Source organism: Heterocephalus glaber, unplaced genomic scaffold, assembly GCF_053883595.1.
Source record: "Heterocephalus glaber isolate CG9 unplaced genomic scaffold, H.glaber_assembly_v1.0 deba00000738, whole genome shotgun sequence".
NCBI classification, from domain to species: Eukaryota; Metazoa; Chordata; class Mammalia; order Rodentia; family Bathyergidae; genus Heterocephalus; species Heterocephalus glaber.
In genome coordinates this window covers 904373-919354 of record NW_028258161.1, presented here as the reverse complement: position 1 = coordinate 919354, position 14982 = coordinate 904373, and the positions used below count along the sequence as shown (strand labels likewise).

Sequence of the window (14982 nt, the reverse complement as noted above, 5' to 3'; positions counted from 1 at the left end):
TCGACTTCTTTACATGTGAAATGAGCTAGATTTTCTGCAAGAAATGAGAGGAGAGGCCCCATAATGAAGACTTGTTCTTTGGGGTTGTCTGATTCAGACAGCCAGGTTAAAACCTGCTCCATGAGATTTGCCGCAAAGTGATTTAAAAAAACTGACTTCTCATGCCACCCTTCATGGAATGATGTGAACACAGAAAAGAGGCTATATTCTTTATGTCAAACAGCCAGGCAATTGATATTTTGCTGCATTTCTGCTTCCAGAGTGGGGAAGAATAAGCACGTAGGAATACATGGTTGGGAGGCGTGGTGTGAGCCGATCAGATTTTGTGATTTTGACCTGCTATGGTCTAAATGTTAGAGCCACCCCACCCCAATTATAATGTTGGAACCCAATATGCCAGGTAATGGTGTTCAAAGGTAAGGCCTCCGAGACATGATTAAGCAATGAGGATGGAGACCTCAGGAATGAGATTAGTGCCCCTACAAGAGGCCTGAGGGACCTCCTTGCAGTATGTGAGGCTATAGAAGTGCTATCTGAGAGACAGGCCCTCACAAGACACTCAATTTGCTATCCCCTTGGTCTTGGATTTGCTGAGCAGTGAGCAATACATTTTAAAAAATAAATTACATAGGGCCGGGGATTTAGCTCAGTGGTTCCACTGCCTGCCTCGTAAGCTCAAGGACCGGAGTTCGATCCCCGGTGCTGGGGGAAAAAAAAAAAAAATAAATAAATTACATAGTGTAAGATATTTTGCCACAGAACCCCTAAAAAACTAAGATACAAACCTACATGGTGTGAGGAAAATAGAATACTTATGAATGTTTAAGTTAAAAAAAAATTATTACACTAAAAGACACATTGCCATGGATCCTCCTCAAAAGTACTTTGAACAGGCCCAGGGATTTAGCTCAGTGGCATCCCACCTGCCTTGGAAGTGCAAGGTCCTGAGTTCAATCCCCAGTACCAAAAAAAAAATACTTTGAACACTTACTCCATTGATGTTGCCACTTTCCGAAGCAGTTCTAGAAGTCCTCTTTCATGACTGCCTTTAGGAGATGTAAAAAAAAATATGCTGAATGTTGCTACCAAGTGCCATCCAAATGAAAAGCAGGCTTGAAAAAACATTACAGTGTGTTCTCATCTACCTTATTTATCAGGGCTGGAATTGTGTGCCTTCTGACACTTTCTTGAAGTCAAAATGAGCACGGAAGGTAAATTTGTTGAATCTATTCAGGACAAGCCATCACTGTGTAGCTAGACTTAGGAAAGAGTCCATCATCCATTCTCTAGAGTGACTGCTGGCCACCAGGCTGGATCCTGTGAGCCAGCTATATAAACATGGGGATGTGACCTCCAGAAGGGGGGAACAAGGCTATCTGAACATATCACAGCCCTCCCCTCTGACGACAGGTTTGGTGCTAAGGCCCGAGTTTAGAAAACAATTGGAGGATGTTGGAGAAGAGGGGTTGTTTCTCTTCCCTTCTCACATTTCTATAGACAATGCACTTCTGTTTCCTCTCCCTGAAGGGGCAATGATGGAGTGACTATCTCTGATCCCCGTGATACTTCTTTCTTGATCCTTCCTTCGGAAGAGTAAGGAAGCTGTGTCTGACTTGATGGCTAGAAATATTTCCACTTGGAGCATGGCCAGTCAATTAGACAGCCTTGTTTTTGGCTCTCACTTATCTTGTAGGCCATTAGGCAAGCTATCCAAACACTACTACTTAGTGTTATTCCCACAAAGTGGTTGCCTAGCCAGTGACGACTTTTCCAGGTCCCCACTTGAACGCCTAGCACTTACATTTAGGAAAGAGTGAAAAAGAGGTCCTGGTAAAAGTTTTTAAGAAGTGGGTGAGCTTTCGTCAAACTCTTTCCTTTCTGCTCCCTCAGTGAAGAAGTCCAGATATTTCTACATTGGATGAGTCACAAAAGGGAAGGAACTGGATTTCTGAATCACTGCACAGAGAAGAGGCAACTTGAACAAAAACATTTGTATGAGGCTATTATATAAGTGAGAAATAAACTTATGTTATATTTGAGGCACTGTGCATTTCAGTTTAGTTCCCTCCAGTTTAGTTCCACTCTCAGTAATGCACTAGATGGGGAAGATAGGTCCACGATTCTCCATGCAATTAGAAAAGGGAGTAGTTTGACCCTACTTTGCATCCATAAATGTGTATCAATATTTAGATGTGAAGAGTGCCAAATCATTGGCATACAGCTTTTTTAGTTTAGAGGCCACTAGGTGCTTAGCTTGTCCATTAATAAGTGATCATTTGGTCCCCAACTGACTTCCCACTTCTTGGATCTAGTTTCTGTGGATTTGAATTGTGATGGGGATAGGACCTAAGTGACTGGTAGCACAAGTTTAAATTCAGAGGGGCTCTCCCTCTTCCTAGAAAAATGAGAAAGCAATGCTCATTTAGAGGAACAACAATGGTTTTAGAAGAAGAACCTGTCAACAGCCAGACAGGAAGCTCCAGGGATGGGAAGTTGATATTGTACGCTGAGGTAGAAGGTGAAACATCAATCCTGTAGCTGCAAAAGTCAAGGGCTCAGTGGAGACAGACTATTGGGAGAGACGCTTCTATAGGATACTAGACATAACCGAAAGCAGGCATATGTCAGACCTATTGGAGTGACAGGTAGAGTATTTCTGAGAACATACAAATGAATGTTACTTGTATCCTAGATTCCTTTCCCTGAACAATCTCTTGGGGACCACAGACTTTTTTATGGACAGATCACTGCAGGCAAACAAAAGGAAAGGAGAACCACTAGGCAAAGACTTAAATACTTAGGGTTTGCTGTCACAGACGCAGAGAAAAGACGATGCTCTGCCTTCCTGGAGTACAGCTTATGTTTGCCCATAAGTAACTCCTTCCTTCCATCAGGTAGGTGGTCCATGAGGTTTTGGCCTCACTGCCATGGTATGTAGGTCTTAAAACTGTTGGTTAGGGCAATCAACCATAAACCACAGTAACCCAGGTCTTTTTGTGGAGAAGAAGTTGCCAGCATCTAAGAGAATAAATTTAGACAAAATACAAATATATATACTTTTTTGCAACAAAAGAAACTATTTATTTGGAATATGCATTACCAGTACAAATTAGGAGACTGTAAAACCTACACCATGTTAGTATCATTAGAGAACACAAAAGTTCAAGTTGGAATCCAGAGGGACAGAAAAGCCTGTGCTCTCGCAGAAGCAGGAAAGCTTAAACTTTCAAAACCAAAACAGAGCAGAGCTTTGCAGGTTTATACTCTGAATAACAAGAAAAGGGGACGGGGAGAAAAGTGGGAGATCAAACCAATAGCCAAAGGAAAGCACTTCAAAATGAAAACACCAAAGGAAAGAAAAGAAGTAATAAGAGAGAAGAGGGGTTGGGGACATTTTTTTTTAACAAAAGAAAAAAAAATGTTTACAAAAAAAATAAGTTTCCAGAAAGCTTTGAGCTAGGGATTGAAACCATAAAGGTGATGTGAAAAGCTCATCATTATTTTGTTGAGTTAAAAAGAGTGCCATGTATTTGTGTGGGGATGCTTCCTAAAGTGTTATTCCAAAATTCTGCATTCTTTCTTTATGTTTCTTGCTTGAGAGATGTCTAAAATTAAGTTTCTTCCAGATACTATTGCTTTCTTTTTTCCTGTAACTAATAAAAACATTCCGAACCAATCTGGCTTTGCAATTTGCTTTAAGAAGGCTTCTAGATTAGAGGTTAAGAAGACATGTACTGTCAGTTACCCAGGCTTAACTTTTCAGCATTGAAACTATAGCATCAAGTCTGGTTCAACAGCTCATCACCACCTCTTCATCCAAAGTCAGGATGTAGGATCAGCAGGAAGACAAGCCCGAGGGTCTGGTTCCTGGATGTACTCTATGAAGCCCATGGTGTCTACTGAGCCAGTATCTTCTGTGGATTTTTTTGAAAGAAAACTCCTCTCTAGTTGGAAAAGATTTCAGGGAATGTTGTTATTAATCAGGGAGAAAGAAAGCACTTGATTGTGATATTCAGAATCAACAAAGGCAAAAACTGCTTCCTACAGTATAAAAAGACCTCCTGGACAATTCCTTAAATTTTTAAAGAGCCAAAAGGGAAAACAAGTCCCAGACTATTTTTCTCAGGGACTACAGGAGTCCTACATATCCTGGAAATGAAGGTCAGCAATGAGACATCAATGTGGTTTTTGTGTTTCTTTGACATCAGCTGAATTCTGCAGCAAAGTAGAGAAACAAGGAAACATCCTACTTATCTACCAATGTCATCTTTTCACATCACCTCGTATACATATTTAATGAACAAAAATAGCAAGATCGTAATCCTGACATTTAAAAAAGCCCCCCCATAAACAAACCAAAAATAAACACAAAACAAAATTTTTTTTTTATATATTTAAGAGCAGGAATAAAGAAAAGAAAAGAATTTATTTCTGGGTCTCAAAGTTAATAAACATAATAATGTGTTAGGTTGTACCTATTATGCTCACTATTCCAACCTTGTTTTTTTTTAGTTTACAAAATGAATTACTGTCACTTTTTAAACATTGTGAAACAAGAAATGAATGTGCACAACGACACTTTTCTAGCATTCTTGAACTAATTCACAAATGCAAGAAAATAAAAGAAAAATGGGGGAAATGATGAATGTAGGTAGTTTGGTATTAAAAACTAATGCAGGAATGATGCGTATTGTCACAGAAAGGGGAAATCCCCATCTTGTTTTGCGTGCTATGAGGGTCATTTTTAAAATTTTTATTATAAACACTATTAAATTCAGACCGCTTTTTTGGTTTTTTTCTTTATCTGAATATACAAGAACATTCATTATCAAATGTTCATCATCAATACTACAAAGAACAAGACACAAGTCGCAAGAAACAATGGAAAATGTTAATAAAGCTGAAAGAATCATTGAGTATTTTTTTGTTTTTTTTTAAAGTTTTTTTTTTTAAATTTGAGTTTCTGTAGTTTCATCTTTTTTGGTATCGAAGTCAGGTTTTTCTGGGCAGAAAAATAAAGAGCAGAAGGAAAGTGGGGAAAAACGTGTGAGAAAAGGCAACCAGCAAATAAAGAACAACCACCACAGCAAAATAAAAAATAAATCAAAAGAAGGTGCCACGTGGCCAAAGTACTGCCCAGGAGTCAATTCCCCGCCAGAGGGAGGAGTTAGGGATGGAAAGAAGGATACCATGAAGAGTTACAGGTGGGCAAACCGAAGGTCTATTATCATTTCCTGGGGGGAAACTGCGTCACAGAAAAGGGAGCACTTTCATTTTCATTAGAAAATGAAGAAATCCCTGGGCACATTTTGGTGTCTTGTAGGACTGACCTGCTACCAATTCCCAGGGTGTGTTTTCAGAGGTGTGCTCTTCCCACTCCACCCTTCAGCTGCCACTGGAAGCTCCAGGTAACGTGGAGATCTGTGGCCGCCATGTTGGATGTGACTGTGGGCTTTGAGAGGAGGCTATGAGAATGGTGTTGGATGTAAAGGGGACCTAGTAACGTGCTGGGTGGGGAAAATGCTGTGCAAGGTGACCACCAGTGCAAACTGCTGCTGGAGGAGAAATTACCTGTGCAAATGTAGCACTGCTCTGAGCGTTTTCATTAACTTAATGTGGCAATCATTCAATCCAGGGTGAGAGTAATTCTTATTTCCAAGAGAAACTTTCTATGTCTCTTACATACTTCACCCTGTCATATGATGTGATCCAAATGTTTTCCTGTATGCTTAGTTCCCATATGTTTCTGCCTCTAAGACAAACTTTTCCATGGTTCTCATCACTACAGAGTCGTCACAAAGATGTGCCTTCTAGGCATCCTATTCACCTAGCCCTGTTCTGAATATAGCATAGGTTAGTAGACATAGTCTTTCTGGTGTCCTTGGTCATCTAGGCATAACTGCATTTCGCCTAATATTTACTTTTTGGATTTTCTTCAAATACACACATCCTATTTCTTAGGTAGCATCCCCACCTTCTCCAAGCACACACAAAGGAGGAGTGGTCATTACTGCAGTAGTATGGAGACTTTTCACAACCTTGTCTGGCCATCCTTACCCTTCAGGTCTCCTAAACCTTCCTGGAAGCCTCTCGAGTGTAGTGGGTGTGACTGGAGCTGGCCAATTACTTTAAAGGCTATCTACTAGATTCAAGTAAAAATAGAACCAAGTCCTATTGTCCTAGCTGGGAAGCTTTCTTCAACCCTAAGAAACCAAACAGACCAAAATCAAACCAACCCCCACCCCAAACCTAAAAATCAACTCTTTGCCGTCATGGCAAAGACATCAGGGTACAGATGGTAACCAGAAGTTAGATCAAGAAAACCACTTATTGTCCTGACAGAGCACAAACCAGTTTATCTTAGGGATGTTGCCTCCCCTAACTTCACATATTCAGATTGATGATGAATGAATTCAAGTTATTCAGTCTCTCACATGCCTGTTGGTGAGCCAAACAGAATAATTCCCATTTTACAGATGAAGAAAATTAGGCACCAAAAGATTTGACCACCTCCTACTTAATCAAGTGATAGAGCTGCTATCCTTATTGCTGGCAGAATTGGCAATGAAGAATGTAAGCTCAGGTGACATCAGAGAATAACTTTCTGGTATTTGCTATTTTCTCTTAGAAAATCCCGGAATACAAATCAATACGATGATTTTGATGAAAACATTATCACCCCTTCCCCATGCTTCTCATGTCATCAAATTAAGCTAGTAAAACGTTCACTTGAACCACGTTCTGATGCCTCTCTCTCCTCCACAGAAAGAGGTGAGCATCAAGAACTTGATGCAGTATAATACTTTGGATAATTAATACAATATGCCTTATAGAAAAACAAATAAAACAAGCAAATCGATTACAGACATTTGTAAGTACTGTGTGTGGCTCCCTGAGAGCTCCAAAAGTGGTAAGAACAGGAGTAGCTGACCCTGGAAAAGTGACCTTCATCGAAAGAAAGTCCTGTGCATACTACACTGGTGAATGTGAGCTGGTCCTAGAAGCCCCAGGCACGTATCGCTTCTCTGTGTCAGTGACCTTCACTCGGAGCTGCTAATTCCCTCTCTTAAGCTTACCAGAGAGTGCTAGGATTGTGAATGTAGGCGTTTGCACATGGCATCTTGGGAAAGTAGTAAAGCTGTGAGAGTGTGCATGTATCCCCACGTGTGTGCACAGGTGTGAAGGGCAATGGAGGGTTTCAGGGTCAGAACCTTCTACTCCTCACTGATGCCTTCATCACTAGGCCTCACTGAGGCCTGCTTTGCAGTCGGGTTTGAACATTGCTTCCTAGGTGTGGAATGGTTTCCAGAGACTGTGCCTTTGACACTGGCAGCTGTTCTGAGGAGGGGGAAAACGTCTGTAGGAATTTTGTCCTTCCTGTTCCTCCTGGCCTCCCCTGCTGTCTAACTCCCTGCCTGGGAATCCACCTAGTAGAGCTGAGATTAGAAATTGGGGCACCTGAAAAAGCCCACCTATGGCAGTCCCCAGTACCTGGGGCTGGGAAGAAAGAGGCTAGAGTTCCAATCAGGATCGGCCCCAGGGAGGAGGGGCAAAAGGAGACAGGGAGGCCTGGGATGAGGAGGGCAGTGGGGCGTATTCCTGCTAAGAGGTAGTGAGAGGAACAAGAGAAAGAGGAGGACTGCCTGTTAACATCGGGAGAGAAGGATCCGAGGGAGGCAAATTTGGCTCCTCAAACCACCAGCATGAAAACATACAAACACTTTTATTATTTTCTTCGTAATTTTGTTTCCTCTTTAAATTCCTCTAATTGTTGAAAATATCCTTCAGTGATGTGTTGGAGGGCAGGGACCCCAGGAGGCTAGAACAGAGGAGAGCAGGCAGGGAAGACGATGGAAACCAGGCTGAGAGCTGGAGGCAGGGGAGGGTGGCTTCTACCCAGAAAAAAAAGGGAAGAGAGTATAAAGAAGTGTCCAGATTGGCTGAAATAGCATCCCAAAGAAGAGAAGAGAAGGAGACTCTTATTGTGTTTGCTGATTGCTTCGACCTCCAGTCTGACCGCTTCAGCGTTGGGAGAGAAACCCTCCCTCCTGCCCCTGCCCCAACTGGGGCACAGGGTTAGCCGGGATGCGATTGCTGGGAGATCAGTTGGAGGTATCAGAGTGAACACTGCCAGGGCCTTCTGTAGGGGAGGTCACTGATGAAGGGGTAGTAGCATCCTGCCAACCTCCATTAGCCTAGAAGGGAAAAAGGGAGAGAAGTCAGTTCTCTGAGATTGGGTGGTTGTTTTGAGCAATGACAATGACAATGAGGCGACTGTGTAAAGGACCTAGCACAGTGTGTGGCACAGGGGACACTCATTACTGTTGGTGATAATATTCCCCCCACCCATGAGTGATTCACGTTCTCCTGGGGAGCCTCTGGGCACAAGGCTAGCCCTCCCATGTGTGTGATAAGTGTGAACTTCTTGAAGGCTTCTTGATTCAGTCCCAGCCACTGATGGAATGATGCTATCCTCGAAGTCAAGAGACCTGAGGGGTGGCTGCTGTTGTTTGGACCTGACTCTGACTCTTGTTGGTAACAAGCAGCTGTTGACAATAGTGAAGCACCTTCAGCTGTTTGGCTTCGGTCTCCTTATTTAGAAAAATGAGAAAAGTGGCCCAAATGCTTTCTGAGGTCCTTTCCAGCTCTGGGTCTTCTAGGTTTGTAAGATTCCAGGTCCCTGTTCAGTGCAAAGTTCTGTACTAGAAGCTTTTAAGCATATAATGATGAGTGAGATAACGCTCATATCCTCAAGGAAGGGGGTCAGACAAGCCCATCAATGAACTATAACTCAAAGCAGAACCTAATAACCAGCAAAGTCCAAGTATTAGGAAGGTTCAAGTGAAGGCTAGTGATACCGTAACTATTGGAACAGAAACTTCTGGACCTTGTGGAGGAGATATCGCCCAAGTAAGCCTTGAGAATCAGAGTGTGACTCTGAGAAACAGGACAGGTAAAATGAGATGGCCAAGGTTGTAGGACTGGTCTTTGTGAATGTGTTGGAGAGGCAGCAAAATGGGAAACTAGAAGCTTGATCAACCTTCAGAGGTCACTTCTCTAAGGGTCTAGATCTAGAAGCAGCCACAGCAATGGAATTGTTCTAGAAGGATTTGTTTAGTGACCAAGGCTTTCAAAGACCATCCCATAATGAAAATAGTTGAAGAAAGATTTGGTATAGTGGTTAATTCATGGTGGACAATTCATAGTTGTGCACATGTTTTAAGGCAATACATATAATTATCTTAAATGCCTTTTCCCACCAATCACTGTGTTCTTTAGAATGAATATACTTCAACTCTGGAAATGATAATATTGAACAAAGCAGGTCTTACATATTCCTGGTAAATATATTTTCTATTGTACTTTCATTTTATTTTTTGAAAAATTTGGAGAGAAAGGGGCAGGAATTATTATTCCCACTTGGGAAGGAACACCACTTCTACTCTGGCATAATCCACAGTATGTAGGAAAGGATCTAGCACTTAACAGGGGCTAACAAATGTCTACTCATATTTCATTCTTGGACAAGCAGAGGTGGAAGAGAAAAGCAGCCTTCCTGTTCCATGACGGAGACAGATCACAGGTCTTCTGACCTCTAGATCTGGCTCCCATTTCTCTGCTCCTTTCAACCACTTGGTTTTTCCTTTTCATTGGCTTACCCAAATGATGCTTCAATTCCCCAGGAAAGCCAGGCTTTTAATTCAAAGTAGCTCCCACAAGTCACTTTAGCAGGAAGGGTGGTTTTGTCATCTGTCCTTGGTGAAGAGCATACATGGGTTCCAGGAGGCAACCACTCATCCTGGCAATGCCAAGAATATGTCTGCTGTGCCATAGGTCTGTGTGTAACTGCTCTCAAACTCCAGTCTCCCATCTCCTAACCCTGACAGATGCTCCTCCATCCACCCCATCTCCCCAGTTGGAAGACATCTCCCTGTTTTTCATGATAGAATATTCAAGAGAGGACAATGAGAGGAAAATGAGAATTACTTCTTTCATAAGAGAAAGCTTTTTCATCTTGGAGTCAAGACTCTGCAGTGTAATTCAAATCAAGAACAGTAGGGCCGGGGATTTAGCTCAGTGGTTTCACCGCCTGATGCGCAAGTGCAACGACCAGAGTTCAATCCCCAGTACCAAAAAAAAAAAAAAAAAAGAAAGAAAAAGAACAGAATTAGTTCAAATTCATACTGTTGGTTTATCATGGAGAGATTATATTTTTACCTGTCTCCCCAACAACAAATATATATATTCTGGTGCCATTTTAAGTTGGTTGAGAACAGCAGTTATACCTATTTTTTAGCCACAGAAAATTTTTCAGCAAATTATCTTTTTTTTGTGAAATGTAAGATATGCTTATCATATAATATTTTGAAAACGGAAATGCACAAAGAAGGATATTTTCAACACCCATAATTTTGCTACTGAGAGATAATTACTGTTAGTATTTTGATATCTGTCTATCTCAATAATCCTTTTATATGTGTATGATTATCCGATAGTTATATGGATAGATAGATGATTGATAGACAGACAGATAGATAGACAGATACGTGTAGAGTGCGTAGTGGGCGTGAATTGGTATTGGGGTGTAGGCTGATTGAACAGTATGGGGTTTTAAGGAAATTTGACAAAGATTCTTTAAGTATAAATTCATGAAGCAGAGTAAATTACTACTAAAAGAAAAAGAAAAAGTCGTGTATTTTAGGATCAACCTTGCATGAGACAAGCAGATAAGAAAACCCTATAAAAGAGTTTAGTGTTCATGTCATTGTATATGTCACAAATATGTTTCATTACATTGGTCACAAATTACCACTAGTAACTACTATTTAATTCCACTAAAATAATAATAATTAGTGCCCCCAGTGAAGTCATTAGTAAAAAAAATGAACTCTGGATTGCTTCATTAGAAAGGAGTGGGCAAAACATTCTTTATTGCCCAGAAGGTTCTGGGAGACTTCTTTCTGAGTTATCTCTGGGCCGAAATAACTCAAACAGTAGACATTTGAACTATTCTTAAAAGTTCTATTTTCTCAGGCCAGTGCACAAGATGCCAGAGGGTTCAGAGAACTCACAGAGGGCAGAGACAGGAACTTCAACCAGATATCAAAACTAACATTTTAAGTATGCCCAGTGAAGAAAATATATAGAACATCCTATCCAAAGCAAAAACACACAATAAACCTCTATAGCTTTTTTCCACCCCTTTGCCTCTCATAAACAGAGACGTATATGTGGGCACGCGTGCCCTCCTCAGATTGGGTGTCACACATCTGTGCCTGAGATCCTCCTAGTTAGTTAGCACTGAGAGCCCTATATTCCTGCAATCTGAGCACAACAGGCCTGAGGGTCACCCTTCGCCAGGATAACCCAAACATGACACCCTACTTGTTGCCAAATGGAGGTCACTGCAGCCTACGGGGGTCCAAGTTAGACGAACAAGTACTTTGTAGAACCAGTGTTTCTAACACTGGGAAATGTGGAAGGACTCTTTTTTTTCTAGAGACGCTCTACACTGTCTACGCTGCTGGCTGCCACTGCTGCTAAAACCAGCAGGAGATCAGAAAGTGAGAGCAAACCCCACTTCTTGGCTTTCTGTAAATCATTTTGGCTGCTTCAGCTGGATCGTTCCCGCTTTAATGTAAGGCATTCAGAGGCTGCACCATCTTGGGAAACAGCTGACCTCGCTTACTGCCACAGTAGCCCTGGGGACCAATTCCTTCCCTCTTCCTCCACTGTGGGTGAATATTAAGTAGGAAGCTCCACCTTTGTGTGTTTATTTATCTCTGAGCACAGTGAGAGTGTAGAGGATGCTCTAACAACTGTTCAGGGGTGGTAGGAAGTAAGACTTTTATTTTTCTTCCTTCACTCTCTGATGCAAACCACCCTGTCAAATGCTACAGACAGAAACCACCCTGAGGGGTTCCGGGGCTGGGAGGTAGAATCTGCAAAACCATGTCCCACTGACCTTTGAAATCATTCCTAATGGAAGAGAGGGTACACCCAGTCCTACAGCTAATCCTGTGCTCAGGGCAAGCAAGACCCAGCTAACTTTAATTCCAACAGATGAAGCCTAAAGCCAGTAGAGCCCGCTCCACCTGGAGCCTCATGGAAGGACGAACAAAGATGCTGTAAAATTAGGACCACATGTAGCACCTTTCCATGATAAAACCTGACTTTTCAAAACTGACGTTAAAGACAGTTGGGAACAAAACATTTCAGAACAAAAATAACTATTTGTATAGCCTACTCTAAGGAATTTGGCACATAAGTTGATATATACCACATCTTGCAAGAACTCCATCTAAGGGACAAAGCAAAGTATGCCTGTCTGAGGAAGCATGAGAGCCTGCGTGGTTTCTCCTGACAAAACCCAAGGTGAGGAATTGTAGCTGAAGCTGGGCATGGTGGTGCACATTTGTAGTCCCAACACTGGGAGACCGAAGCAGAAAGATCATGAGTTTGAGGCCAGCCTGGGCTATGCAGTGAGTTCAAAGCCAGCCTGAACTTCACAGCAAGACCTTGACTCAAAAGACTGAAAGAATTACAGCTGAAACCATGGCCTCTATCTTCTCTCTTTTCTGCCACCCTCCTTTAACCAGAACAGCACCTCCTGCAGTTGCCTCTCCCTAGCTGCTGTGGATACAGTAGTGCTTTCAGGCCAGAGCTCTTACTGCTGAGCTGAGAAGTGTCTGTCCAATCTCTTCTTCTTCATCCGTTTCCTCTGCGCTTACCTTAGCAGCATGCTGTTGATGCAGAGAATTCATCACCTGATGTGACAGCCCAAGTGTGCCTGGCACTAAGAAACTCTCATTTGCAACCCAGAAATACGCTGAGGTGCTACAAACTGGCTGATGTCAGCACGGGGTTGAGCTAGATCTGCATATGGGCCAGATGCCATTACCAGAGATGGCTGCAGCAGGGGTGAGGAGGTGTACGTGCTCCATGCTCTCAAGCACCAGGCGCTGGTGAGGCTGGCCAGCGGGGAAAACAAAGAGACACAGATCCTCTCTTCCCGTCTATGCACACACTCACGCATGTACATGCACACGTGCACTTGCACACACACACACACACACACACACCACCCATAATATATCCTAGCGACATCAGCTCACACAGAAGCCCCACCCTACGTTCATCCCTTTTTCTACAAGCCTAGGAGAACTCCATTTTCCTGGTATACTTAACTCTTTCCGTAGATCATACAGTGAGCACTTACCAGGAGATGCTTTAGGATCAAGAGATGCTACTGGAAAGTTCCCTATGTGTCATCTACTGATTCAAAATTTCCCTGGAAACTTTACACTGGTAAGCAGATCTGTACAGTCTGACTCTCCTCCAGTCCTAGCTCTAGCTGCTACCAGTGCGGGTCTTTCAAAAAGTAGTTGTGATCTTTCACCTCCTTTTGAACCCTTCAATGGCTTCCCCCTGGCCTCAGTGAGTGTCAGTGTCCAGATCAGGTCTACAATGTCCTTCCTCCCCAAGCCCACACTCGCATATAATCCTTCACCCATCTCTGGTTATTTGGGAATTCCTAGAGCAGAGTAGGCCTGCTACTTTCCCTTTGTAGGCAGTGCTCTCATTCATCTAATTACATGCATTAGCTCTATGTATGTTTTTCAAAACTGAGTTTAAGTATCCTTGCCACTCTACTTGTCACCTGGCAATGCCTCCTTCTCCCGCAGGCTCCCCTGTTCTCTGTATGTACCCAACTACAACACCTGTGCTGCCATATCGCATTTGTTATGTCACGTGCCTGTCTCACCTTCAGGCCAGACAGTAGGGTGGTGGATTTTATCTTTGATTCCAAAGGGCCTGTCACAATGTCTGACACACCTCAGACACTGATGAACGTTTCATAAAAATACGTTTAGTGGCACTATAACATTCATTCTCCATTGAAGAAAGACATACAATATCAGGTTCCCAAATTCCACAATTCATTCTGACTACACATAAACAGCTGTATACATCTAGAAAATATGCGAAAAGCAAAGCAGAGGCAAGCCCAAGGTTCTGGGTAACTTTTGCTTGTAGACAGTAAACTTTTCTCTTACTAAATGGCCATTAAGGAGGCCTGGTACTTCATAGCTTTTTTCACACAAGCAGCTATGATTAATATTTATACTGCTCTGTTTTGTTTTAGGGAAACTGGTTGACGAGGACACTGAATCTCAGCTGTTACAGTGTCACCGTTACACACAGCACCTCAGCAAGAAGTGCTGTCCACAGGACACAGGAGAAAGGACAACATCTCACCCTAAATCTGAACCGTCTCTGTGCCACCACCTCAGGTGCAACGGGGACTCCAAAAGCGTACCACAAGACCACAGTCCCCAAATGGCCTACAGGGAATTGTCTCACTATCTTTTCTCTTTCCAGGGTTGAGATCTTTCTACCATGGGATCCTGGAATGAAGTCGGCATATAAAATATAAGACATTTCATTAAATCTGGATTTTAGATAAACAACAAATCACTGTTTTAGTATAAGTACGCTGCATACAATATTTCTACTTGCTAAATCTGGCAGCTTCATCTGTACTCTCAGAAGAATTGTTCTCCTGGACTGATTTGGTCTGTAGGTAATTCAGAATGAATTTTATTGCCTGTCTTACTTTCACCTTTTACATCAATTATCTTCATACAGACATGGCTGTGTCTACCAATCCTATACCTACCTTCTGCTTAATTTCCTGGTATTTCCTGCAGTTCCTTTAAGACTAAAACAAGGACCTGCTCTTGGAAGTGAATCTTCCTGTAGAGCCCCAGTTCGTCAACCATCCCTGCTATCGTATTTCCTGTAAGTCCTCTGCCTGGATCATCTCATGCTGTTGCTGGCTCTTAGATTCCTGTTTCCATGACCCCTCGATGGCTGGAGGTATCCACTTTGACTGCCACCTACCACTAGGTCAGACCCTGGTAGCTATGCCTCACTATCACACCTCTCACCTCTGTGTAGTCTGGCTCCAACTACAACTTC

General features: G+C 42.5%; 1 protein-coding gene across 6 annotated transcripts in view; it reads right to left on the bottom strand.

The window, feature by feature from the left end:
• Positions 1-14982, bottom strand: part of Pbx1 (PBX homeobox 1) — a 307106-nt gene that overhangs the window by 27797 nt on the left and 264327 nt on the right. For 4 of the 6 annotated variants that reach the window (XM_021244716.2, XM_021244718.2, XM_087206822.1 and 1 more), the window contains one exon: positions 3055-8195. The exons of the other annotated variants lie outside the window; for them this stretch is intronic. In XM_021244716.2, the coding sequence (XP_021100375.1) occupies positions 8103-8195 (93 nt within the window). In that variant the 3' untranslated portion in view covers positions 3055-8102. Of the gene's footprint in view, positions 1-3054; positions 8196-14982 lie in introns of those variants that run through there. 6 annotated transcript variants of the gene reach the window in all.